This window comes from Acinonyx jubatus, chromosome B4 (genome assembly GCF_027475565.1).
Source record: "Acinonyx jubatus isolate Ajub_Pintada_27869175 chromosome B4, VMU_Ajub_asm_v1.0, whole genome shotgun sequence".
Classification (NCBI taxonomy): Eukaryota; Metazoa; Chordata; class Mammalia; order Carnivora; family Felidae; genus Acinonyx; species Acinonyx jubatus.
Window position 1 is genome coordinate 93248302 of NC_069387.1, and position 26943 is coordinate 93275244.

The 26943-nt window shown below is 41.7% G+C and overlaps 1 protein-coding gene across 4 annotated transcripts in view; it reads right to left on the reverse strand.

Annotated features, from left to right (window-relative positions):
- Positions 1 to 242: 242 nt before the first annotated feature.
- The window catches only part of PTPRB (protein tyrosine phosphatase receptor type B), a 118710-nt gene continuing 92009 nt past the window's right edge, over positions 243 to 26943 (reverse strand). For 3 of the 4 annotated variants that reach the window (XM_015063616.3, XM_027071254.2, XM_027071257.2), the window contains 13 exons: positions 26039 to 26145; positions 22039 to 22138; positions 21159 to 21242; positions 21039 to 21056; positions 20836 to 20917; positions 20130 to 20220; positions 19367 to 19443; positions 17564 to 17698; positions 16164 to 16286; positions 15776 to 15939; positions 13900 to 14035; positions 7650 to 7770; positions 5592 to 5785 (listed from right to left, as the gene is read on the reverse strand). In XM_015063616.3, the coding sequence (XP_014919102.2) occupies positions 5763 to 5785; positions 7650 to 7770; positions 13900 to 14035; positions 15776 to 15939; positions 16164 to 16286; positions 17564 to 17698; positions 19367 to 19443; positions 20130 to 20220; positions 20836 to 20917; positions 21039 to 21056; positions 21159 to 21242; positions 22039 to 22138; positions 26039 to 26145 (1261 nt within the window). In that variant the 3' untranslated portion in view covers positions 5592 to 5762. Of the gene's footprint in view, positions 5786 to 7649; positions 7771 to 13899; positions 14036 to 15775; positions 15940 to 16163; positions 16287 to 17563; positions 17699 to 19366; positions 19444 to 20129; positions 20221 to 20835; positions 20918 to 21038; positions 21057 to 21158; positions 21243 to 22038; positions 22139 to 26038; positions 26146 to 26943 lie in introns of all 4 variants that reach the window. The other variant, XM_015063617.3, reaches the window with a different exon arrangement.

Genomic DNA, 26943 nt, shown 5'->3' on the forward strand with positions numbered 1-26943 from the left:
CTACAGAACTGAAAACAAGAATTTAGTTGGAGACAGTCAGCTAGAGAGTCTCTTGTAATGTACGTGATAACCTAGGTAACCAACTCAGCACTCACAGGAATAAAGGAGAAGACAACCATGCTCTTATGATAATGGCCTGGAAGATTTTTCTCATTTAAAAGCAGTCACACATGACCTTTCTCTTGAGCATAAGGATGACAGAAATTGACAAATGAGAAATAGGTGAAGAGAAGACAGGACTCTTTGCTTCAACAAACAGCAGTTTTATTCTGGTACTAGTGAGAAAGTGTGTAAGGTACTAGGTAGATGTTTTTGACCAGTCGCAAATGTGAAAATATATCAAGCAAATACATAATTTAAATAGGAAGACGAATGAAGCTCTTTGTTCAAATAGAGTTGGTTAGAAACACACTATTGTGGGGAGGTGCAATAATATGAAAAAATACAATCAAATCTACCGCCATTTTAAATAACCATATTTGCAGAGAAAGAGTACATCATATTAAAAACATAAAAGTGCTCTTTGATAGAACATAATATTTTCAGTTGCTGAATTTATTTACATTGTTTCTGTAAGGTGCACGTCAATCAAGGAACAGCCAGATGAACCTCCATGGACAATAGTGTTATTAGACACTGACTATCTAACGCCCAAAGTATGGGGCCAGGAGCAGTTTCCACTCAAGACATAATTTCTACAAGGTAGGAATAGAGAAGATATTAAAGACCTGATTCTTGTCTTTGTAGAATTTATATAAGCCTAATGAGTCCCACATGGAAGATCAGCGATCAGGGACTCTTCAGGGAAGCACATTGGTGCACCTGGTTGTCAGTGTGGTGAACAGTAGGAGATTTCACCAAGGCCTCTGCAGACTTTCCCACTGGCTTGCAGATGAAACTCTGTCCAACTGTTACTACAAACTCTTAAAGCCACAATCGCATATGTTCCTGTTGGGATGCTTATCTGCTCACTCAGCTATTAAAATACATCTCAAATGTAACAGAAAGCTTGCTGTTAGGGTGAAGATGGTATTTCCTAAAAGAAATTACTTAAGGCAGAAAACAGCCATAACTAACGTTTCTTGTGATGATTCTAGAAGGGGGACATTACACCTGTGTGACATTATTCAGTTTTAAAAACTTATTTTGGTAACTTATATAAGATCATTGGCATAGAGACTATAAAAATAATCTTTGGTGAAACTGTTAATAGATTCCTTTGTTTTCATTACATAAACCTCTACTAAGAGCATCCACTAACAATTTCCTTATTTCATGAATGTATCTGTATACATAACCTTTAAAAAAATAAAATGCCTTATTTTCATTGCATACATTTATTCCTAGGGAACCTCCCTACAAGTCAAGAGTATTCTTTTAGTCAGAAATATTTCCATTGCTAGAAGCATTTTTAGAACTGAACAGATTTTTGCTATTATCATGGCTGTATCAAATGTTACCCGGCACTTTAACGAAAATGGCCACTTTCAAAGGCATCATCCACTATAAGAATCTTAGGTAGTGTGTCTGAATTCCAAGCTCAGTTTAGTCAAACACCTGGTCAATTCACAAAACTAAATGAATCAATTCAGTTGCTTAATCAGCTAAATCATGTGGCTAATGAAGTCAAAGAGAGCCCCCAAAGGATAATACATCCTCATAGAAACATGACACTTTGAAAAAACAGTCTGGACACACAGAAAGGGAGCCATTTTCTCTTCCCGATGTCTGGTTAGATTCCCTTTTTTCAGATATTTCCCCTTCTTTGCATCATTTCACTTGCTTTTTGTAGTCATGGTTTACAGATTTTCCTCTGATATGAAAGTTCCTTTGAATACTTGATATGACTTGAAACCTCTGGTTAAAACTACTCAGAAACTTAACACGGCATGTAGGCTGATAATGGCCTTTCCACTGTGGCTCTTCAGGAATGAGGTGGGGTTGAGGGTTGCTCACAGCCACGTAGGGGAGGAACAGCCATTCCTTCTTGCCACTCTGTTTTGGCTGATCAATTACTTTCATTTCCTCAGTGAAATGGAACCTGCAAAGTCCTTGAACTACTTCCTCAAACAAGCAGCCTATTTTCTATTGTTTTTCAATGCCAGGTCAGGTTCGGTCTGGCTCACATGGGTGAACTAAAACTCTAGAACATCCCAGAGTTGGGGATCAGGTCCTGTTGTTTGCAGTCATACAGATCCAGCCAGTGTTGACCTCACGATTCCAACCTCAAAACTCAGAAAGCTAATTGGGAATTTAGTAGATGGCCAGTAGTTTTCTTGCAAAAAATGAGGAGAGTGTTTAAGAAACTGATCCCGAGACACTAAGACAAGAGAATCAGAGTGTGAAGTATAACATATGAGGTCTATTTTTGTATTGCTGGACATCTGCTTGGTGGTTTCATATTATTTTCACGTGTCATTTTGGGCTTTCCTCCAAGAGGTAATAACAAAATTAATTAAAGACCCTTCCAAATAAAACTGTCCCCAATGTGTCTGTGTGCCACGACCATTTTAGTATTTAAAAGTGAAACCATGGTCATTCTTCTATAATGTGGAGCCTGAAAAGACTATGAAATACCAGTGGTTTTAAGGAGATAAGATGAACAGAAAGTAAAATCACATTCAACTGGGAAAGCAAACATATTCAAAAAAGGAGAAGGGAACAAGTCGTGAGAAAGAGGGACTCAGAAGTGTTCAGGGATGGTGAATTACTTAGGACAAATACGTGCAGGCCCAGGCAGGGAGATGAGCCTTTGAAAAGTCTGATTCAAGAGATGAAAAATTGGCTGCTTTCCAGAGAGCAACAGAATGATAATATGAAATCGATTTAATGAGTAGAGATTAAAGGAGTTAATTATAAAGAACTTGAGTAAATAATTATTACGATGCAAGACGGGACTCTCTCAAGATTTGATAGCTCAAAAGCCCTTTGAAGATTGGGTGAATCAAGTGTAGCACACAGGTGCGAACAGAATGCCCACCACAACAGGAAATGGCGTGTTTACCAAGACAAAACCCATGATGGGATTAAATTAAAATACATCCAATTGAGCTGAATGTCAAGGAAACCTTTTTTCCCCACCCTGTCCTAAATTTAATAAACAGATCAAGTAGATAATGTATTTAGTCTTTGGTGGCGCAGGAGGGAAGATAGCGAAATATTTGTTGCCAAGGAGATTTAAAATTAGGTGGAGGGTAGGAATAAATATTTCCTGGATTAGACTAAAAGAACATACAGTCTCCCCTTGTCATGTCCATTTCCCTGTGATTCCACCCCAGACACGCCAGGGTATGTGGACATTATTTACTGTTACAGATGTGTCCGTTGTTTATAGTTTTAATTCCTGGTTTGTGTAATTCATTGCTTTCTCTTCTAGATCCAGTGGTCTGCTATGGAGACTGCACTAGCCTTTTCCAGTGTGATCTGTGGGAGGCTGCCACTGCCTTGGACTGCTTATTTTACCGGCTCCCCAGAGCCCTCTTTCAAGCTTCATTGGAAATAGTAACAGCAACCCTAACTTTACTATTGTGATGCATTTTCTTTATTGAGTACAAATGTGTTGTTTCTAGGACAGTGCCTCGTAGGTTATATAGGCACTTACTAAAACTTTTCTGAATGAATGAAAGGCCAAAAATGAATTTCTCTTTCCATGTGTTAATGTACTTTGTGCCAGGCAACATTAGTATAAAAATCTGTTATTTTTCTCTTGCTTTTTCTTTTTAATGCAGGGAAAGTTATTCCTAGTTGACTCTACCTCTCATAAATCTCTGACCTCTATTTTCTTCCTGGTGGTACATCTGCCACCCTTACCTATATATTGTTTCTTTTCATTTCTAGAAGATCCACCTAGTTCCCTGAGACAACCCAACACTGTTATTTCACAAGGGCATTGAGCATAATGAGACTGAAAACTTGGAATCCTTTTATTACTCTTTGCATCTATTCTTATAAAGTTTTTCCCTGTTTTTATAAACTTCAAGTAGCCCTAGAAATTTTTCTGGTGTGTGTAGAAATTTACATAACTACAAACAACTATTTTGGATATATTTAATGATTTTCACTTATACCCACTATATTATTTATGGGACTTTATGGTATGTAGCAAAAATACATACTTTGAAAAGAAATGTATTTTTTCTGCAGTTGAAGCTGTGAGGTCAACAATTTTCATCTCAAATTCTTAGGTTTATTACAGAGAAATCTGTACGTGAGAAAAAGGGAAACATCCTGGCTCATTTCTCAAGTAGCCGTAAGGATTCAGTACAGATACCTTTCAAATTTTCCCTGGCAAGACCCTCAGAACTGGACACTGAGGAGGGCAATGCCTACTATCTAATTCACTGATATTTGTTATAGTCAAAATAGGCACAAATACTGAAAATAAATTTGGTAGGGTATGTAATGGCTTTCATATTAAATGCACCTTCTGGTGACTACTGATATTTTCACCTCAATGACTTACTAAAAAAGTCTTTTGGAAGTTTTTACGTTAAGCACCACTGAGTTGTTTTGTTTTTAAGTTTATTTATTTATGTTGAGAGAGAGGGGCGGGGGAGAGAGAGAAGTGGAGAGACAGAATCCTAAGTAGGCTCCGTGCTGTCAGTGCAGAACCCAACGCGGGGCTTGAACTCACGAATCATGAGATCATGACTTGCGCCGAAATCAAGAGTCAGATGATTAACCAAATGATCCACCCAGGTGCCCCAGATTTTTGTTTTTGTAATGAACTGCATATGATGTTTGTGGACATTTCTATAAAGATGTTAATATCAGGTCCTTTGGTCAGAAATGTAATCTGCCACAACAATCTTCTTTTAGTGGGAAAACCAAATACGACTGGCATAATTTTGACTTTTCCAGGAGTGCAGCCCACTAGAAATGAGACAAGGATGACTGTGTGTACATCAACCAACACACACATTACAGTATGGGTTTGTATGTTCACACTCCGAATGCAGTGAAATCATCTCCAATCACTACAGATGGCACCTTGCATGTTGATTTTGTTTCCAGTCAGGGGTACAGGAGGCATCCTTGATGTAAGGAATTCATCCCTTCTGTTTGGATTGTTCTCTATCAGAACCCTCAATCCTGCAGCCCGGACTTCTCTGCAAGTTACATGGCCCCTGAACTGACCACTTTGGCTTGAACCTCTGGCAGAAGGAAGGGGAGAGATGAACTAGTTTAGCAACAACCACCGGCTTCAGCTTTCGTGCTTCCCCCCAGTTCTTTTTTTTTTTTTTTTTTTTTTTACTGTTACATTTGTCCAAATAGCATTTGGATCATCTTTAGATCTCTACATTCCTAGAACAGCAATGCAGCAAAGCCAGGTGTCTTACACGCTTTCTCCAGCCCTGTCCTTTACCCTGACCAGTAAATATCAAAACAGGTCAAAACCATGGCCCATGGGATTGCCTCTGCAACCCCCTCCAGACATGTTTTACCAGGAGTCCTGTTATACAGGTTGAATTAGTTTATGGAGAACAATCCATGAACACTTTACTGTGGAAACATAGTATTATATAAAGCTTAATATTAAACATTATGAAAAAAATACATATTTACAGAAGAAACTACAAAATACAACTATGTACAATAATATCTGTTACCTTTAAATTACATAAATTCTTTAAAATTCTCCAGATTAATAAATTATACATAGCGACAACAGAAATAGCTGGAACCTCTGTAGGGCATGAAGCAAATTTTTTAAAAAATCACACAGTGCATAGTTTTTATCCAAGAGATCTTCAGATACATTCTCAATGCCTTGAATAGCCCGTGTCTGAAAGGAAGGACATTGTAATTAGAGATGCAGCAGGGTGTATCATAGTTGTTCCATTTATGAAGATTACAAATGAATGAGGCTGACAGAAATGACTAACGTTCAATATGGTTTAAAGTGAGGCCATCCCTGGAGGGGTCAGCTCATCCCATTCAGAACCATAGATTACTAGAACTGGAAGAAACCAGTAATTCTAGTCCATCCTCTCTGATTTTACAGATGTAAAGTAACTAACTTTACATCTGGTAAAGTAACTAACTCAGGGTTACACAGCTTGGCAATACCAGTTAGTTCCAGAGCTAGGACCTGAATTCTACTTTCAGACACCTGAAGCTAACTATACCACAGCTAGCTCTTTCGGGAGCACCCAAGATAACTCTTGAAAAAGACTCTCAAGCAAGTCATAATAAGACAAAGGAAGTTCCAAGATCCCCCAGAGCTCCCTCCATCCCAGAGCTTCTTAAAGAATGTGACATGCAAAAACCTTAATTTACTATACAGAAAAATTAGGGGGTGATTATTTATAATACAAGAGTATTATCTGACTGACAAAGACTCCTTTAAATAGCAGCTCGCTCATGTTTTTGTGCTTCACAGATTATTAACTATTTAACATAGTGGCTAGGTGGGTGGGTACAAGGGGTGCAGAGAACTTAAGAAAATTGAGGATCAGTTAGAAATGGAGATAAAATAACTGAAATAATGCTTAAAGAATGATCTGATTTATAGATGGACATGGGTCCATGTGGCAAGGAACTGAGACCTATACCAACAGCCGTGTGAGTGCACCATCTTGAAATGGATCCTCCAGCCCCAGTTGAGTCTTCAGATGACTGCAGCCCCTGGCCACCAGCTTGACTACAGCATCATGAATGACCCTGGGCCAAAACCACCCAGCTAAGCTCCTCCCAAATTCTTGATCTACAGAAACTGTTAGATAATAAATGTTGAATTAAACTGCTAAATTTTAGGGTAATTTGTTAGGCAGTAATAGATAACTAATACAGTGTAACTTCAAATTAGCCTCTGTGATACATTAGGTCTAAATGATATCAAGTAATTAGTGTCTGACCTAAGCAGTGCCTTATAAAGTTTATATATTCTTTCACTAAAATTTTTGTTTAAAAAATCGTTACATGCTTATTCTAGAAAATGTACATGAAACAGAAGAAAAATTGTATTTTATTGCTGTGAGAAATTTGTCTACTATTGTGGTATATTTCTTACCAGTCTTTTCTCCCCCACTTCCCATGTGTTGTTTTTGTTTGTTTTGCATTCTGCTTTTCTTTTTTAACTCAACATATTTATAATAATATCCATGTTATTATAATAATCTCCAAGATATCATTTTTAATGACTGCATTGTATTCTATTAAGTGCACCATGGTGTACTTAGTTCTCCATTGTAAAACATTTGGATTTTTTTTTCACTTAAACTTTTAGCTATAAAAATTGTCATGCATAAGACTTTTTTAGTACTAGGTGACAAGATGAGAACATATTAAGGACTTTGACACATATGGCCAAATTCTTCTTCAAAGGGACTTTTGATCTGAACCCTCAGTTGTGATTTCAAAGCATCTTCCCCAGCAAAGAGCCTTACTGCTTAGAAAAGAAATGTTAAGCAGAATCCTTAAGAGAGGGCATCCAAGGCCAGATAGGAAGAGATACCCCATGCAGTTGGTGCTCAGTGGTGGGAGTCTCCTCCCCACTCTGCCTCTCCTCCCTGTTGCTACTTGCTAAGGGTCTTTGCGTGGAAGGAGAAAGGGCTGGTGCACTTTGGAAGAGCTTTTGGTTATTAATGGTGTCCAGAGGCATCATATCGTGATAGGTGAACTTGTAAGTTAATGAAGTAAGGTCCTACCTCTGTGATACTCGGGATTCACATTTTCGTAGATTGGAAACAAGGGGTTTTCTTGTTCACTCCGTAGCTTCCTTGCTCTGAGGACATCTCTTATGCACTGATGTAGGTATAAGTACTGACACTATGAAAAAGTAGAAAATGTGTCAGAGGAAGGCAAGTTCTGAAGTAAAAGAAAGACAAGACACTCTCATAAAGCATCGAGAGTGATGGGATTCTATATGGTTAGCAAAAATTTCTTGATCATTTCACTAACAGTCTCTAGTGCATAGAAGAGTGACTGCTTTCTATTAGCACTAAAAAGAGAATAATGGTAATGAGGAGAGACGGTGGTGTTTATTCATTCTCTTTTTATGTGCATGCATATTTATAGAGTATATTCTATGAGTGCCTGGGATTATGTCTGGCACATAGTTGGTCCTCTACAAATATTAAATAGTTGACTGAATGCTAAACACTGTGCTCTGCATTTTATATAAATTACTTCATTTGATTATTTTGACAACCTCATGAAGTAGATATAAGCATCCATAAGAAAGGAGACTCAGAGAAGTTAAGTAACTTCTTACACGGCCAAGAAATGGGACTTTAGAATTTGATCCTAGGGCTCATATTCATGTTCTTTTCACTATAGCAGTTTTCTTAAGTGACTTCTAATTTCACTGTATTATTTTTTTTTCAAATCTTTATTTATTTTGGGAGAGCACAAGTAAGGGAGGGGCAGAGAGAGGGGGACAGAGGACCTGAAGCTGTCTCTGTGCTGACCGGCTGACAGCAGTGAGCCTGATGTGGGGCTTGAACTCATGAGCCATGAGATCATGACCTGAGCTGAAGTCGGGCGCTCAACTGACTGAGCCACCCGAGCACCCCTAATTTCATTGCATTATTCAATGAGAAAATCACTTCACTGTATACTCTTTTGTTCTCTTTCTTTAGGGAGGACAGTGAGAAAAAGAAGGTAGGTGTATACAATAGACCCCACTGGACCATCAGTGCTTTGACGGCAAGGTCAGGGTCTTATCTATCTCGGTTCTCTCAGCATCTCAGCTGGCACAAGGAAGAATCTTGAAGATGTTGGCTGATGACAGAGAACTTCAAAGGTTTACATGGTGAGAACAGACTCACCTCTGTCAACTCTCTGGTAACTACTTTTGAAATAGAAACAAAGATAGAAGAGTCAGTGTTTTGGTGACCCTAAAGACATACAAAACCTCCACTGAACACACAGGCTTAGACACAGGCAGCTAAACATGTGCATTGGGCTTCCTTCCTCACTATCTACAGAGCTGTCTAGCAAGGAAATGTCCGTGTAACCTCCGTGCTTGGCCTTGGGCTCCCTTAATGACATAGCAACTCCTCAGAGGGAGAGGACGCTAGAATGCTCAGAAACCCTATTTACTTGTTATGAGTATTTTATGCCACGTTGATCTTGAAAATTTGAGGAGGGAGCTGTCCTGAAAATCATTGTTAGTATAGGCAGTTTCTTTTTGCCATCATTAAGACAATCTACCAAATTATAGATTGACATTTCCTGTTTCTTCCCAACCAAACCATGATTCATACTTTCAATTGTACTGGGATATTAAATTACTTTGGGACCTTAAAATTCAGCTGTGAATGAATTCTATTACATCTATGGTATGCCTTACTAATAAATTCTTCAACAATGACCCACTATGGGCTTTGAAACCAGTTAATATTCATTAATTTGCCTTGCCTTAAATATAAATTCTTTTCCCAATGGAACGTCCTTTTGAAAATGATTACCACTAAAACCTTCAGACTGTTAATGTGCTTCCCACTTTATTCTTAATGGAAAAATACAGTTTAATATATGAACCTTGGATCTTAAAAGATAATTTTTGGCTCTGCCTAGCTAACTTATGAAGCCTCGATTCCATTCAATTTCACCAATAGTTGTAGTACTAGATAGTATTTATAGAATAATAGCCTTTCACGGTCCCTGAGTTCGCAGTTTAGCAGAAGGGCAGATATGTGAACAAATACCTATAAGGTTATAAATGTGAGATAGAATTGTGTGTAACACTTCACACATAAGAAGAAACCCTCAGGTTCACTTTTGGGGGAGAGAAGTATCAACCTAAGGGAAAGGTAAAAATTTGAGCAAATAAGTAGGACCTTCCAAGTGTCATAAATAATATGACAGTGCACATATGTATTCTGGAAGCTGTGAGCAGTCTAGGGTAGCTAAAATGTAGGGTGCATGGGTCATGGGAAACCCCAAGGACAATCCCCCAAATGGGCACTGAGATGCTTATTCCTACAACATCCCACTATTTCCTCCTTAGGGGAAGCAGATGAGTTTAACAGACTGTGCCTATCACCTACCGTTCTTTAACAAGTTATTGCTTCATCTGAGTGTCTCTCTGGGAGTCAGGCTGCAAATTTCCCCAGGCTAAAGAAGAAGGGACACATCTGAAAATCTCCTGTTTGATTCCTCTTTGTTTAGAAATCCTTGCTCTTTGATCTATTTATTAAAATCTGTGAAGACTTGCAATCCCTTTGTATCCCAAATAAGGTGAAATAAAATAAAAGTTGCCTATCCCCAAGAACCCAGAAAAGTAATAAAAGGGGTCTGAAAGCCTTTCCTTCTTTGCTTCCCTTGGCTCAGCTGTGGTTCACACCCCTCTGCACTCACTCCTGGTACTGAGTGAGCCATACCAGTGCCAAGGCCAGGGCTTCTGAGACTAGAAAAAGCCCACTGTGGGCAAGGAATTAAAACAAGACAGATATTATCTGAATATTGTTTGGGATTTCATCTGACAGTGGGAAGAAAAGAAGAGAGAGAGAAAATTTCTCTTACTATAATGTTTATTTCATTATAATCAAAAGAATCAGAGTTGATTCTGACCCAGGAAGGGAAGCCTTCCTGAATTTTGGCAGACCCTAAAACAATGGGTTATGCTGTGGTATGAAACAGGAGAAGTAAGTAGAGCCCAGTTATGAAGAGGCCTGTAGACAAGGACAAATGCACTTCATTGAAAGCCATGGAGAGCTTGCCAAGATTTTTATGCAGGAGCTGACATGGCTAGCAAAAGTACTGTGTTGGTGGCAGTGGTGACAAAGAGCTGTTAGGGCAGAGGCTGGTGGTAGGAGATAGCACTAGGAGATTACCAGGAGAGCTGATAAATGGCTGAGCAAGGACAGTGGCAGCTGGGTGGGAGACTAGAAGGAAGAGAAAGATGTTAGGTGCTACTGACAGGACTCCGTGACTGCTTGAATGTGAGAACTGTGGAAAAGAAGTCAGAATCCTAGCTTGGGCAAACAGGTGGAAGGCAAGATGGATAGCAACACTGTCACCCGAAATGGAAATGAGCAAGAGGGGGAGGAGCGCTTTCTTTGCTTGTTTAAAGACAAACAATGAGTTCAGTTTTGAGTTTTTAAATTTGAGATGACTGTAAAGCTTCCTGGTGGAACTGTATGGTAGGCAGGTACTTAGGTCATTGCTGGAAAAGGAGAATGAGACTTGAAAACACAAGCTCGTACATGGTTCTTCAAGCCATGGGACATCACAAAGAATGAAGATCCGGAGAAGGAAGAACGACACCTTGAGGACAGATCGGTGGGGAATCCAACCACTGAAAGGGCAAGCTAAGGAACAAGAGCTATAGAATCCTCAGAAGTTAGGAGGAGAAGGAAGAGGGAAGAGGGGAAAGAAGGAGTTATGTCCAAGAAGGAGGAAGAGTTATGGCACATGGGCTTACTCTGCCCCGGAAGTCTGCCAGTGATATTTACAATAGGAGTGGTTGCTCTTTGCCACGGTGCATCTCCAGAGTTTGGGGCAGGAGTATGCAAGTGACACATGACCCAAGAAGCCTCTGACAATAATTAAGGAGCCTGAACACACACACTCTCTCTCTCTCTCTCTCTCTCTCTCTCTCTCTCTCTCTCTCTCTCACACACACACACACACACACACGCCTCAAGACTACTTACAATGTAGTAAGCAGTCTTAATCCCCAGATTATAAATTAAATATGGGTTGAGTTTGTAGAAATGACAATAAATAATGAAACACTGATCCTGACTTTTTAGCAACATATTTGTAGGATATCAGTTCATTCATTTAGCAGGCAAAAAAAGAAAAAAATTGCATTTTGAGAGAAGGAAAACGAATTCCTACAGTCTTTGGAACTGGTAGTCTTATGGAGAAAGATGAAGGATGGCAGTTATGATACGGTGTGGTATAATTCTGCAAGCCTTAATGAAATAACAGAGCTAGACAGCTATGTTCAGGTCGCCAACAGTTGCTAAAACTGTTTAAGTGAAAGGCTCCTGGGAAATGTTATAATGGATGGTCATTGTCAATTTCATCAAAAGAGTCTCCAGACGGGAAGGGTGTCCTGATGCGATGCAACAGGCAGTACTTGGCACCACCAGTAAAGCACTGGGGTGGTAAAAAGAAACCTGAATTTAATGGAACCTCTAGATCCAATGACCTGCTGACAAAAATTACAGGGAAGAGAGGAATATATTACCAGCATGAAAAAGCAGTCAAATCCAGAATGTGGGAAAAATCTGTGAACAAATTAAGCTGGTGTCTTTAACAAATAAATGGCTTGGAAAACAAGGGAGGGTAATTATAGATTTAAAAGAAATTTAAAAGAGACTTCGACCAAAGGCAGTATGTGGACTCTGTTTGGATTCTTATGCAAACTAAGAGTGGAAAGTAATTTTTGAGATAATTAGGGATATTTGAACACTAACTGGATGTTAGATGATATTAAGGGATTATGGTTAAAATTGTTAGGTGTGATAATTGTATTCTGGTCACAATTTTAAAAAGAGGCCTTATCTGTAAAGTATCTGCATATACTTTATTTAAGGATGAAATCGTGTGATAAGTAGGATTTCCTTTAAAAATAAGGTTATGGGGTGGGGGATAGTGTATGCGGGATGTAGATGAAAAAAGAGCATAGAATGCTGATAATTGTAGAAGCTGGAGTTCACATGCATGGAAATTCACTATGCTATTTTCCCTAGATATATGAATTTAAAAAATTCCACAATAAAATATTAAAAATATAGTGTAATAATTGTTACAATGAAAGTACTCCCAGCCCAGGACAGTGGTGGTGACAGAGGGTCGCAGGTGTGGCCACTGCCTATGGGAAGCAAGGATGCTAGTATTTTTCCAAATGTGTTACAGCATGAGAGATCTGCAGGATATTAATATGTGCTGCACAAGAAACGAATCCAGCCATCAAGGTGGTTGGGAATAGTGGGTTCAACAAAACTCAAGGGGAGCCTTTGCTGCAGGATGTTCCTGTTTTGTGGAGCATGGCTGCCTCCACAGTTTTCCTGTGTACTATAACTGCAAGAGGGGCATGTAGGGCTTTGTATCTTTCCAACAATGGGAATATATATATATATATATATATATATATATATATATATATATATATGGAGAGAGAGAGAGGGAGAGAGGGAGAGGGAGAGAGGGAGAGAGAGAAAGAGAGGATTTTGCAGAGTTGCTTGGGAAACACAAGGGTAAGAGAACTTGAGTCTTATAAGGCAATGATGCAGGGGGATAACAAGCTTGGTCTGTGTGTGAGCACAGATCTGGCCCTGAGGCTGTGGGGCTAAGGGCCTGGGACTCTCTTGAATGAGTTTGAGTCCCAGCTTGGCCACTTCATAGCTGTGCAAAGCCCTTTAGCCTCTGAATCTCATTCTAGCCTGGAAATGGGAAATGATACTTCTCTTGTCTGTTTTTTTGTGAAAATTTAATGAGATAACATGTTCAAAAATGCCCTACAAATGTCAAAGGACAGCACAAATGGAAGCATTTATCCTTTGTAATCAATGTGCATGCAGTCCTTTGGGGTCTTTAGAGGTGGGCTGGGGTGGGCTGAAGGAGAGAAGAGACTGTAGTCTGTTTCTTTTTTCTTAATGGAAGTTCTGGTACTCACTAGCCAGCCTATCTGGAAATAACCTTCAAGACTGGCCTGGCCTTTCCCCCATGTACACCCACGTACAATGCATTGATTTAAAACAGTGCTTCCCACCCACCTACAGAAGATGGGCAACCGGTGCAGTAGAGAAAAGGACACACATCAGCCTCAAGGTCACTGAAATATGTTTACAATGACGAGTCTGACGGAACACCTATATTCAGTTCTCTTTCTCTTCCTAATGAGTCAAAGTCATTTGCCCTTGTCAGATTAAAGCCTTGGACATTTTAGGGGAAAGAGGCAGGGAAGGTGATCTGTGTCCTTCAGCCTGTAACTCTTACCTCGGTCTGGACCATGTGAACCCTGTGAAGTCTTAGGTCGTGCACCGCTCCATAAATGTCCACAGAGTCTTTGGAGTCTAATTGCTGGAGGATTCTGTCCAATGCGATAAAGGTTCCAGTCCTACCCACACCGGCACTAGGAGAGAGAGTGAAGGAAGACTGAGCCTTTTTTCTTAAATTAGCCTTTCAGGACTGCATCCCCAGAGACTCTAGGCCCATCTTTCTTTTCCCTTCCAGGTTATGAGAGAATAGGGGAATCCTTCTTTCCCTCTGAGAAACGTTCCAGCTTTTCATCTCTTTTTCCTTCCTTCCTCTACCTCCCCCGCCCCACCAGGGATAAGTGCTTCTCTACACTTAGTGTGCGTTTCCATGGATGTTTTATACTTTTCCTGCATACATGTAAAACCATGAACCATATACTCATTTTTTATGTTCCAAAAATTGACCAAAATGGTAACATGTTTTATGTATCCTTCTGCCAACTTTCTTTTTACTCAGTATTGTGTTCTGAGATTTATCCATGTTGTTACATGCAGATCCACTTTCTTTTTTTTAAAATTTGATTCTTATTTATTTAAGTTTTTACTTATTTATTATTTTTGAGAGAGAGAGAGAGAGAGAGAACCAGCGGGGGAGGAGCAGAGCGAGAGGGAGACAGAGGATCTGAAGCAGGCTCTGCACTGACAGCAGAGAACCGGACTCAGGGCTCTAACTCACAAACTGTGAGATCATGATCTGAGCTGAAATCAAGAGTCGGACTCTTGACTGACTGAGCCACCTAGGCACCCCAAGATCCACTTTCTTTTAACTACTCCACAGAGTTCATAAACCACTGCCAATCTAACCCCTGCTAACCTATTCCCTACTGACAGGCAATGAGATCATTTTTAGTTATTCTCCTTTAAACATTGTGTTGCAGTGAGCCTCCTTGTGCACATGCATGGGGACTTCTCTAGGGTTGATATCTAGAAGCAGAACTGATGGGTCATTGGGAAGCTAGAATCCCTAGCTTCAGTAGGGATTGCTGAATTGCTTCCCAAAGTGACTGTGTAACTGGAGGTTTCTGATGCACAGATTTGTAAGATAAAGAATAACAGTTCTCAAGTGGTCCCGGCAGAAATGCCAGCCATTCTTCAGAAAGCAGGAAGCTCCTGAGTGCTTCACATTCCCATTAAAAGCATCAGGGTTCCAATGACATATAAAAGCCAGGCTCCTAGGGTGCTGGGCTAACTGCGAGGAAACGAGGGCATCTGACATTTCTCTTACTGTAGCAATTCCCTGCTCTTTATTTCTTAGTGCCATTCGGTCAGGGCTATCAAAGTGTTGCTGCAAACATTAATTAGCTAAGCATCAGGCTCCCCAGAGACGAAGAGTGAGGCATTGCTTGTTAGGCTGGTTATATGGGTATGCAGTCCAAAGCAAAGAGAAGTCAAGACAGAACAGAGATTTAAGAGCAAAACTGGGTGCTCCAGATGGCAAGTGCTACTTGACCTGCAGGGAGGTCTGGAGCAGGGATCTGGAAGGGTGCTCAGGGTTTATACAAGCGGAGCAGAGAGATTTGGCCATTCCAAAGAGTAAGGATGGCAAGAGGCGAGAATAGGCAGGTTTGTGGAGAGCGTGGGAGGGAGGTTTCCAGGAATTTGGGTTGGGAAGTGAGATGGACCCACTTATGGCGGGCCTGGAAGTCACATAGGGACTTTGCATTTTGTACAGCAGCAAAAAGAGCAAGAGGGAGAGAGAAAGGGATGGAGAGTGAGGGTGAGAGACAGGTGGAAGGTGAAGAAAGGGAGAAAGAAGACAGGAGAGAGCACAATAATGTGCTCTCAGCCTGCGCAGGCCAGTTGGCCCAGACGGACGCTCCACTCCCCGTCGGTACCTGCAGTGTACCACGGTGGGCCCGGCACCAGGGCTTCTGCTGATGTAATCCCTGACGGTTCTCACGAACTGGATCAGGGACTGGGTGGTTTCTGGGACCCCATGGTCTGGCCACACTGTGTAGTGAAAGTGGCGGATGAGTCTGTGTGCATCGAGCTGTTCCTCCTGGAAGGCAGAGAGGATGATAAGAGGAAGGACACCCCCCACCGCCACCAAAAAAAAAAAAAAGAGGAAGGACCCAAGGCAAACATACAAGTCTGACATCTGATGCCACTCAGCAACTCCCATGAGCTGAAACTATGGGGGAGGAAGCGGCAAAAAGGGGATTCATGGGTGTCCTGTGTCTTTCCAATAGGGGCTGTTAGGTTAAGTCAAACAGACAAACATACGCTGCATATCCTAAATTCCCGGATGGTCCACTCAGGCAGCACAGACTCTGAGAGCATCTGCAGGATGAGGTCCCCATAGTAGAGGGAATCCTGGTCTGCTGGCCAGTAATGGTCACACTTTACCTAGAGGAAGACAGAGATATGTGAGTCTGGAAACGTGACTCCTCTATGAACCTGGATGTTTCCTCCTCAAAACATCTTCCTGAGCTGGAATCTAGGGTCAGCTGCTAGAGCGTCTGACCATCTGCTCTACATCAGTGTGCTCAGGGCCAGTGCTCAAACCAGGCTGCAGTTGCGAAGGAAGGAGAGACTTGGAGGGAGCTCTCCTTGGAGACTATCCAAGGAGCGAAGCCCTGACTTTGGGTTCATGTACCTTTCAGGCACACTGTTCCAAGGCTTGAGCTTTCTGTTGATTTCCTTTGCATTTCAATTCCACTGGCCCATAACCCACATATTACAATAGTTCTTTCTCAAGAAAGTTCTAGGTGGGCAGAGGAAGCCAATGTCTTCTTGGCCCTGTTTTGTCTCTATTTTGATATCACTGTCCTCACCCAGACCAAATGCCATGTGCCAAGTGATATTTGAAAATTTGGAACATTTAGCTAAGCTTCAATTTACATGTAGGAAGACAGGAGGGAGAATTATGAACCCATATTTATTGATCACAGATACTGGGTATTTTATATGCAATCTCTTTTTTCATCCTCAAAATAACCACATAAAATAGAGGCTTATAAATGCATTACAAGATTTGCTTAATTTGTCCAGGTAACTATTTTATTTTATTTTATTTTATTTTTAAAGCTTATTTATTTTTTATGGGGGGGGGTAGGGGCAAAGGGAGAGGGAGAGGGAGAAAGAGAGAGAGAGAGAGAGAGAGAGAGAGAGAGAGAGATTTTCAAGCAGGCTCCACATTGTCAGCTCAGAACCTAATACACGGCTCCAACCCACAAACTGTGAGATCATGACCCGAGCCAAAACCAAGAGTTGGACACTTAACGGACTGATCCACCCAGGCGCCCTAGATAACTATTTTACTTTGTGTCTGCAGCCTAAAGTTTACCTCCTCTTACCTAAAAGTAGGGGCAGAGCCAGTGATTCTGGCAAGGTATACACTGAAGGGTGGAACAGACAAGGAGCCACCTAATATTTCTGTGTCATGGGCACTTCTGATGATCCCAGTCTTCAAATGGAAACACCTTTGCCTGAAACTTCAGACCCAGAATCAGAAGTGGGTATCACCCAGGTAAGCCTCTTGTAACTGAGTGGCTGAATTCACTAACAATGTTCTCACATGATCCCTCCTTCGCTTTTATGGAGTTTAACTCTCAGAGGTGGGGTAGAATTCCATCCTGGGGGCAGTAAGCGAAGTTCGGAAGTCAGGGAGACTGTTTACTCACCCTGCCCTTCTCCACACACTGGGTCACCATGACGATGTTGTGAACATTCTGTTCCCACGCCATTTTCCAGAAGTCATCCTTCGTGCCAGGAAGAGGTCCCTGAGTAGCAATGTATTCTCTTCTGAAGTTGTTGCCCTGTGATGAATTTACAACATGGAGAGTCAGGAACAATGGGCCTCCTCAGGACTGTAAACAGAGGGTTATCTCTGCAGACTACATGATATATAGGTCTTTGCCAGATCCCTGACTTGAGAAAAAGATACTAACACAAGTGTCAAGGCTTGGGAACAGGAAGGACAAAGGCCGGAACACTGAACTATTGTTAGGAGCCTGCTTCCCATTTATTAGGCTGGGTCTATTCTAAGAGGCAATGGAGGACTCAGGCAATAATCTAGACAGTGTGTGTGTATGTGTGTGTGTGTGTGTGTGTGTGTAGGAAGGGACTGTCTGAGGGACTGACTTGGATCAGGCTCTTCCCCTATTCAATGTAGGGGAGCTTTAGACATTTTGGATAGTTGATACGAGCGCTGGTTGGAGACATCGTACAAGGGAAAGTTAGGGGAAGGGAAACCATTGTTTATCGAGCATCTACCATATACTGTGGGGCAGGAATTCCACGGATCTTAATCTTCACCACAACTCTATGAGCTAGGATATTTTCGTCTACTTATTCTGCACTCCAGGAAGACAGAATTACTTGCAGCTCCTAGCTGAAGTTCCTTCTCTCCTTGCCTCTCCTCGGGGCCCCTGCACTGTGTCACCTCTGCCACCCCCACGCCCGCCAACCCAAACACTGCCTCTCGGCTGGCTAGTCCTTATTTAGCCTCCATGTTTCAGCATGTTGCCTGCTCTGCTGAGCCTTCCTTTATCTTCAGCTCTGCGGGCTGGTGGTCTCCTCCCAGAAGCTCCCCTGGCCACCCCTAGCTTCTTGCTCCCCAGAGACCATCAGCCCGGTGATGACCTGGGGAGCTTGTGAGAAATGCAGAAACCCAGGTCCTACCCAGCCCTGCCGAATCAGAGTCTGCATTTTAACAAGACCCTACATGCTGTGGATGTATGTTGATGGTGGAGAAGACTTCTCTAGCCTGTTTCCCATGGCATCGCCTTGTCATTTCCTGATGTCCCGACTCTTCTCTGATGGTCAGGATTCCACCTGACCTTATCCCTGTACATAGCTCAGCGTCTGACTTATAGTTACTACTTAACTGCATAGTGTTTATTGAGTGAATGAATAATTATTTGAGGTAAATATTATTTTCCTCATTTTTTGGGAAAGAAAATGAGGCCCCAAGAGGTGACATAACTTGCCTGAGGTCACAGAGTCAGCAAGGGGCAGAGATGAAATTCAAATGTGAAACTATCTGACCTTAAAGTCTTTTCCACTGTAGTGTGCTGTGGGAAGTTGGCAAGATGCTAGTCAGAATTTGAGCCCAATAGTTTGACACAACTTTTGAGTTCTGTCTTTGGTTTTCAAAAATCCAAATAACATTGAGTCAGCTCCCCTAGCTGGGCAGCCTGAGCCATGGAGCTTCCTTAGGGAGCTCTAATCTTTGCTGAGAGCTGCAGAGAGAAGACTAGCCTTGACAATGCCTCCTGAGCTCATTATCATCTTGTGTGACTATAGCCATTGTGAAAAATGGGCCCTAGCAGTGATGGAATTGCACCCCCTGTGTTTTATGGCAATCAGACCTATGTGCTTCCAGACCTGGGAACAGTGTGGGAGCATGTGGGAGGAAAGGTGTCTGCAATGTAGCCACCCATCAAAGCTTCATCCCAGGCACTATGGCTTAATGGTTCACTTACAGGGATGTAGCTGGCATTGATGTAGTCTGAGCACGGGTCATCATCTACATTGGACAGCTTCACTCGAGAGGCATCATCTGGAAGGAAGTTGATTGAGAGTCACTGGATCTTAGGATGATTTTTTCTACTGTTTGATGGAAGGCTTGGTATTTGATATGCATTAGCTCTGACCCCCAAAATACCCAGAGGGAGGTATTCTCATCTCCATTTGCAGATGAGGGTCAGACAGGGTGACTGATTTGCCAAGTTGCTCAGGCGGCCCATAAACACACAAACAAGCCAAATTCTCTTTGAGGCCCCCTCTGCTCTTTCCTTCATAACACTATACCTTTCCCCCATGGAGTGGCTGGCTCCCTTTCACAGCCGGAATAAATACAATCCAGAACAACTATTTTCTACTGCCTCACCTGCTAGGGTCAGGATAATAAAAAATATATAATAACTCCTAACTTAGGACTTGAAGGAAACCCACACTGGCCTTTGCTGTTAACCCCATTACTGCTCCCAGGCTTCCAAGGAGGTGCAGTAGGACCACGTGGTGACATGTCAACAGCATGAGAGGTGTCATAGCGGGTTGCAAGCTGGTTGTTACCCACTGAAGGGAAGTGCAATAACATACAAGTCATTCCTTTTTAAAGGCATTCAGAGCCTCAGATCTTCCATATTCAGCTATACCATATTTCTTTAGCCCCCATTTTATTCCTAGAAAAGAGAAGAAATGGCTAGAGGAAGACAGCTTGACACATTTCAACACAAAACTCACAGGGCAATATATTGTTGTATCGATTTTTCCCTCTGTTCTCCGGCAAGAGTGCAATGTCACATGATTGGTTTCGACCCACGTCTTTCAAGTCCTATTAGGTCAAAAAGAAGTTTGCAGGTGGAGAATATGAAATAAGAGAAGGCAAATCATACAGTCCTCAAGATACATAATGATCTAACAACATGTCCCAGTAGTTGCTGTTTACGGAATGGCTCTGATCCCCACAGCAGAGGAGCTGTTCTCACCTCCACTCTACAGATGAGGCTCAGACTGGATAACTAACCTGCCCCAGGCCACACACGTGGCAAAGCTGGGAACCGAATCCACAGCCTGGGCACTTTTCACCAAACCACATCGTCTCCCAGTCCAGCAAAATGCCAGGTTAAATAATAGACAGAATTAGGTTTACATCTGAGATTTGTTAATTCTTTCTTAACGTCTTGTCCAAGTAGCACTTTGCTTGCTGTGCTGTTCTGGAGATCAGACTGGCCTCTGGGACCCAGTGGTGCATCAGCAGGAAATGGATTCGGGCATAAAAGAGCGGTCAGCTGAGATCCTACGGGTCAGCTCCCGAGCCCTATCAGCCTGTGACTCCACGGGAGACTCCACGTGGAGGGGAGGAGGGAAGGGAAAGGGAAAGGAGGGAGGCTGGAAGGGAAATCCTAAGGACTGGGATTGCTAAAGCATCACGGAGCCCAAGTTGTACCTCGTATTCCTTGGATAGAAGGTAGTTGGAATCAGCTTGCAGCTTCATGAAGTGCCCTTCGAACTGATTTATTATTATTGGGCTATAGTTAAAAATAGAAAAAAGAAAAAGAAAATTACTGATGTAAAGGGAAACTGCCATACCCAATCTGGGTTGTATTTCAAAAGCAGATAATATAGTAATTAATGAGTTCTCTCTCTTACCAAGACGTTTTCCGGTTACTGTGAGGGACGCCAAAAGAAGAAAGACCTCGTTAGCAAATCTCACATAAAACAATCAACTCATCTTTCAATACATTATGTGAAGGAAAATGTGGCGCTCACCCTTTCTGGCCCAGGTTCAAGTGGACAGATAATGGTCGATCCCGGCGAATGCTCAGGCGGGCAGAGGGCCTTTCTCGACCAAGGCTGAAACATAAGGGAGAGGGTTTATATTCTGATTATGAAACTTGATTCAAACAAAATTTTCCATTTATGGTGAGGCTGTGCATGTCTGTGCAAATATGGATTTTTCAGTATTCATGTAGATTTACACTCAGCCAACGTCTCTTTGAAGGGAGGAAGAACATAAAGAAGAAATAGATTTTTCCCACTCAGAAACGGATCTCTGCAATAGCTGAAGATTTGTCTTCTGGTTTTTGGCTACAGGTCATAATCACTTCCCACACTCTCAATAAAACTTTCCTTAAAAAAAAAAAACCCCAGTAAACCTTAGATGCAAGACATGACTGCAAGAGGGAAGACAATGTGCCAAATAAAACAAATTCCCTAAGAGGAGGGGGTGTGGCTTTGGGGCCACCTGCTATTTGGTTCTTTTTGGTCCCTTCTTAAATTAGCATGGCAAATATGACCACGACGTGGTGATGTCAACCATACTTTTCAGCATATTTCAGAAAAGCACTTGGGTGGGCAATTCACAGACATCTCTATCTTCAGGAGCAAAAGGAGTTATTTCACATTCAAATGAAGAAGCTACAGATGGCCCCTCAGTCATTTGGCTGGGGCAAAATTCATCAATGGTCGTGGAGGGGCTGAATAAAACGAGTCATTGTTGGAGGGTTTGACTTGTTTTTCTCCAGAAACAAAGATGATTTAGCCTGGAGAAAGGAAATTCTTTTCCCTTCTTACGTCCCAGGCTAACGGGCATTTTCAAAGGCACCTTTAAAGTTGGGAGCCCAATCACCATAGGAATCTTTGTACTCACCTAGCTTTCTGTCTGCAGATGAATAAGGCAACAATGGCCACCAGCATGCCAATTAAGAACAGACCGGCACTCACACCTTCAATAACTCCAAATAAAGGCTCTACAATAATCCAGAAGGAAATAACAAACCCAGGTAGGAAAATTAGTGCTAAAGAACCAGGAAGCCAGCTACTGAAATCCTGTCTCCCTAGGGACATTATTACGGAAGAATTCAAACGATGGCCACACTGGAGTATTTACTAGATCAGGGAGGAGTGTGCAGCCGGGAAGGTGAAACACTGGCTCCTACACTGGAATGGCAGGTCAGTCCTTACATGTTTGAAGTTCATGGTGTTCAGCTTATAAAGGAATTTTGGACTCATTTGTGCTTGTTATGGAAAGGCCAGCAGTTTGCCACCAAGATAAAAATGTTATTTCAGGGGCACCTGGGTGGCTCGGTCAGTGAAGTGTCCAACTCTTGACTTCAGCTCAGGTCACCATCTCACAGTTCATGAGTTCGAGTCCTGCGTCAGGCTCTGCACTGGCATGAGGAGCCTGCTTGGGATTCTCTCCCTCCCTCTCTCTCTCTCTCTCTGCCCTTCCTGTGCACTCTTCTCTCTCAAAAATAAACTTTAAAATAAAATAAATTTAAAAAATAAAAGTTTAAAAATCCTATTTCATTCATATGAAACAAGTAATGAGTAGCACTGGGGACTTTTGCAAATCCAGTGAATTACTGAGAGCTATTTTAATGAAATCTTATTTTATTATCTGGTATAATACTACCTCTGGGAGTTTATGAATAGGTAAGAGCAGACTATTTTTAAAACAGCTTTATTGAAATACAATTCACATACCATGCAATTCACCAATTTATTAAAAAAATTTTTTTTAATGTTTATTTTATCTTTGAGACAGAGACAGAGCATGATTGGGGGAGGGGCAGAGAGAGAGGGAAACACAGAATCTGAAGCAGGCTCCAGGCTCTGAACTGTCAGCACAGAGCCCGACGTGGGGCTCGAACTCATCAACCGCGAGATCACGACCTGACCCAAAGTCAGACTCTCAACCGACTGAGCCACCCAGGCGCCCCGCAATTCACCAATTTAAATTGTGTAATTCAATGCTTTTTGGTACAGTCATGGAGTCTGACAAACATCCATCACCACATTCAATTTTCTAACATTTTTGTCACCCCTCAAAAGAAACCCCATACCTCTTAGCAGTCACTCTCCATCCTTCCCCAGCTCCTGGCAACCAAAACTCTACTTGTCATCGTGGATTTGCCTATTCTGGACATTTCGTATAAATTGAAACATAAATAGGTGGTCTTTTGTCATTGGTTTCTTTTACTCAGCATAATGTTTTCAAAGTTCATCCATGTTGTAGCATGGGGTCAGTATTTTGTTCCTTTTCATAGGTGGATAATATTGCATGGAATATATAACATATTGTTTAGCCATTCATCCACTGATGGACACTTGGGTTACCACTATTTGGGGGTTATTATAAATAATGCTGCTATGAACATCCGTGTACAAGTTTTTGTGTGTGCGTATGCTTTCGTTTCTCTTGGGTACATAATTAGGAGTGGAGTTGCTGGTTTGGGTAGATGGTAACTCTAGGTTTAACATTTTGAGGAACTGCAGAAATGTTTTCCAGAGCAGCCAAACCATTTTATATTCTCACGAGCAATGTAGGAGGGTTCCAATTTCTCCATATCCTCGCTAACACTTGTCAGTGTCTTTTGATCACAGCCATTCCAGGGGGTGTGAAGTGATGTCTTACTGTGGTTTCGATTGGCATTTCCCCTAATGACTAATGATGCTGAGCATCTGGTCATGTTCTTATTGGCCATTTGTGTATCTTCTCTGGAGAAACATCTATTCATATCTTTTGCTATGTGACTTTTTTAAAAAATGTTTATTTATTTGGTGGGGGGAGCGAGTGGGGGGGGAGGGAGGGAGAGAGAGAGAGAGTGAGAGAGAGAGTCCCAAGCAGGCTTCACACTGTCAGTGCAGAGCCAGACACAGGGCTTGATCTCATGAACTGTGAGATCATGACCTGAGATGAAATCAAGAGTTGGATGCTTAACCGACTGAACCACCAAGCACCCCTGTTGTTTGACTTGTAAGGTAACAGTTCTTCACATATGCTGGACATGTGACCCTTATCAGATATTAATTTGCAAATAATTTCTCCCATTCTGTGGGCTGTTTTTTCACTTGCTTCATGGTCCTGTTTGAAGCACAAAAGTTTTCAATTTTGACCAAGTCCTATTTATCTTTTTTTTTTTTTTTCCTTCTGTTGCTTGTGCTATCACTATCAGACCTAGGAAATCATTTCTTAATCCTAGGTCACAGATTCTTACTCCTGTGTTTTCTTTCAAAAGTTGCATTGTTTCAGCTCTTATATTTAGGTCTATGGAGCAGCCTGTTTTTGAACTTGCACTTGAAGCCCTTGGATTTTGTTTGTTCAATGTTGCTATTCGAGATGTATTAAATCAACACAATCTTTTAATGTGGTTAATATTCTTTTTTTGGATATATGTTGACTATCTTCCTTTGCTGGACTACATACAATTTTTGCTGTTTTCAAATAGGAAAGAATTGTGTTTACGATGCCCCTACTTAACTTTCAATTACAAGCAAACACATCTAAGTCCTCTTAACTGTGTTCTGATCCCTTTTTGGTTTGAAAAGTGGGAGATTATCCCTATATTTGGCATAAATAGACGGGAGTGTTTGTGAGGCTGAGTCATCTTTTGTCATGCAGCATGAGAGACTGTTTTAGCTATGAAGAAGAATTTCCTGAGACCAAGCATTGTGGAACACTGGCTACAGGGAAACGCTGGGACAGAAGACCGTATCAGGGAACAAGGTGCTGAAAAATGAGGCTGTTTGCAGCATCATGGGAATATTCTGAGGCAATGCAGGGCAGAGGTTAAGGACTCCAGCAGAAAATGCCAGAATTCCACTTCTACTATCCTGGGCAAGTTACTTAAACCTCTTGGTGTCACAGGTCTTCACCTTTGAAATAGAGATGATAACAGTATCTACCACAAAAGGCTATAGTAAAGATTGGATAAACTATTTCATGTACCAAGGTGATAGTAAATATTAGCTGCTATTATTATTCAGGCTTTCCCTCTAGAACACTAGGGAAGTTTCTTTCATAAATTTATGTAGTCTTTTTTAAGTTAACATTTTTTTATGGTGTAAAAGTAATGTAAGCAAAGAGGGAAAAAATCATCTTATAATCCCACTACTTTGAGATATTCACTGTTAATACTTTAAGAACAATTTTTTTAATGTTTATTTTTGAGAGGAAGGGGGAAGGGGAGGGAGAGGGGCAGAGAGAGGAGACACAGAATCCAAAGCAGACTGTAGGCTTTGAGCTTGTCAGCACAGAGCCCGACAAGGGGCTCAAACCCATAAACTGCGAGATCATGACCTGAGCCTAAGTCGGACGCTTAACCAACTGAACCACCCAGGAGCCTCAATATACTTTTTTTTTTTTCTTTTTTACGTAAACGCTATGCCCAACGTGGGGCTTGAACTCACGACCCCAAGATTAAGTCGCATGTTCTACGGACTGAGCCAGCCAGGCACCCCTCATTGTTAATACTTTGGTGGTTTTCCTTCTAGTCTTTTCTTTTCTATGCATTTCTATGTTTCTGCATACATACATTCTCACCTATGAGCAAAAGCCTTTTGTACTTATATTTTGGCCTGTGCAAGTTCTTAATTTGAATGTTTTTCACTCATATTTTTAAAAACTTCATTTTTAATTAAAGAAATCTGATACTTCTACTTTCTTTTCAAGATTAATGCGCATTCAGTCCATTCCCCTTTAGAAGTACAAGCAATTTCTCTAATCCATATCATGCATGATCACATAGAGATTAAATTCCAAGTGAAAGCACATGTTCCCCTGTTAGCCAAGTCACCAGACTTAGGGGCTCTTATAAGTGACACAGCAGTTGGTAGACGATGTGGGTAGATGAAGAGGTTAGCCTTACCTGACTCGGTGGTGATAGGCAAAGAGAAAAATGTGTCTGAGTAGAGGGGCTTCGTGAACTCCTTCAAGTCCTCATCAAACAGCTGTGTAAAAGCCCGAATGCTGATTCTGAAAGGGAAACCGATTTATTTGAGTACGAATTAGTGTCTGTCCACAGTAAATCTGACTAGAAAATGTGCTCAAGGAGAAACAAGGTGGGCCCCTGGTCAATATGTGTCCAAGGTAGGATATGAAATATGGAATCAGATAGACCTGGGTTCATTCATGCATTTATTCGTTTATTCGTCAAATGTTTACTGAGCCTCTACTATGTGCCAGTTCCTGTTCTAGGATCTGGAGATACTGCCAGGGACACAACAAAGACCATACCATACAGAGGCTACATACTCTAGTGTCAGAAGTCAGATAACATATATACAAATTCAATATGCTGGATGGTGATATGTACCATGAAAAAGAAAAGAGGAGAGTAAGGGAGAAAGACAGCCATGGGGATGGGTATATGGACCTGCTCTATTCAGCACGTCAGTGAAGGGCTCTTGGATAAGAGGACATGTGCACAGAAATCAGAGGAGAGTCAGGGAGGCAGCCATGCCTGTGTTGCGGCAGAGGGAACCACAGTGGGGAAGGCACTGAGAAGAAAGACCAGATGGGGCCCAGCCTAAAGAGGAGAAGGGAGGAATTCAGGATGGGCCTAAGATTGGAGCTCAGTCATTTGAGAGAATAATGGCATCACTGATAGGAACGGGCATCTCAACTGGGGAAAGAAGAAGAGCTTTGCTCGGGCTGTGTTGGATTTACAGTGACAGTGAGGTTGATCTCGAAGTCTCCAGCTGACATTTGGAGTTATTCCAGCCTCCTGGACAGGAGAGCTGCCGAGGTGGCTGTCCACATGTCCATGTGGGA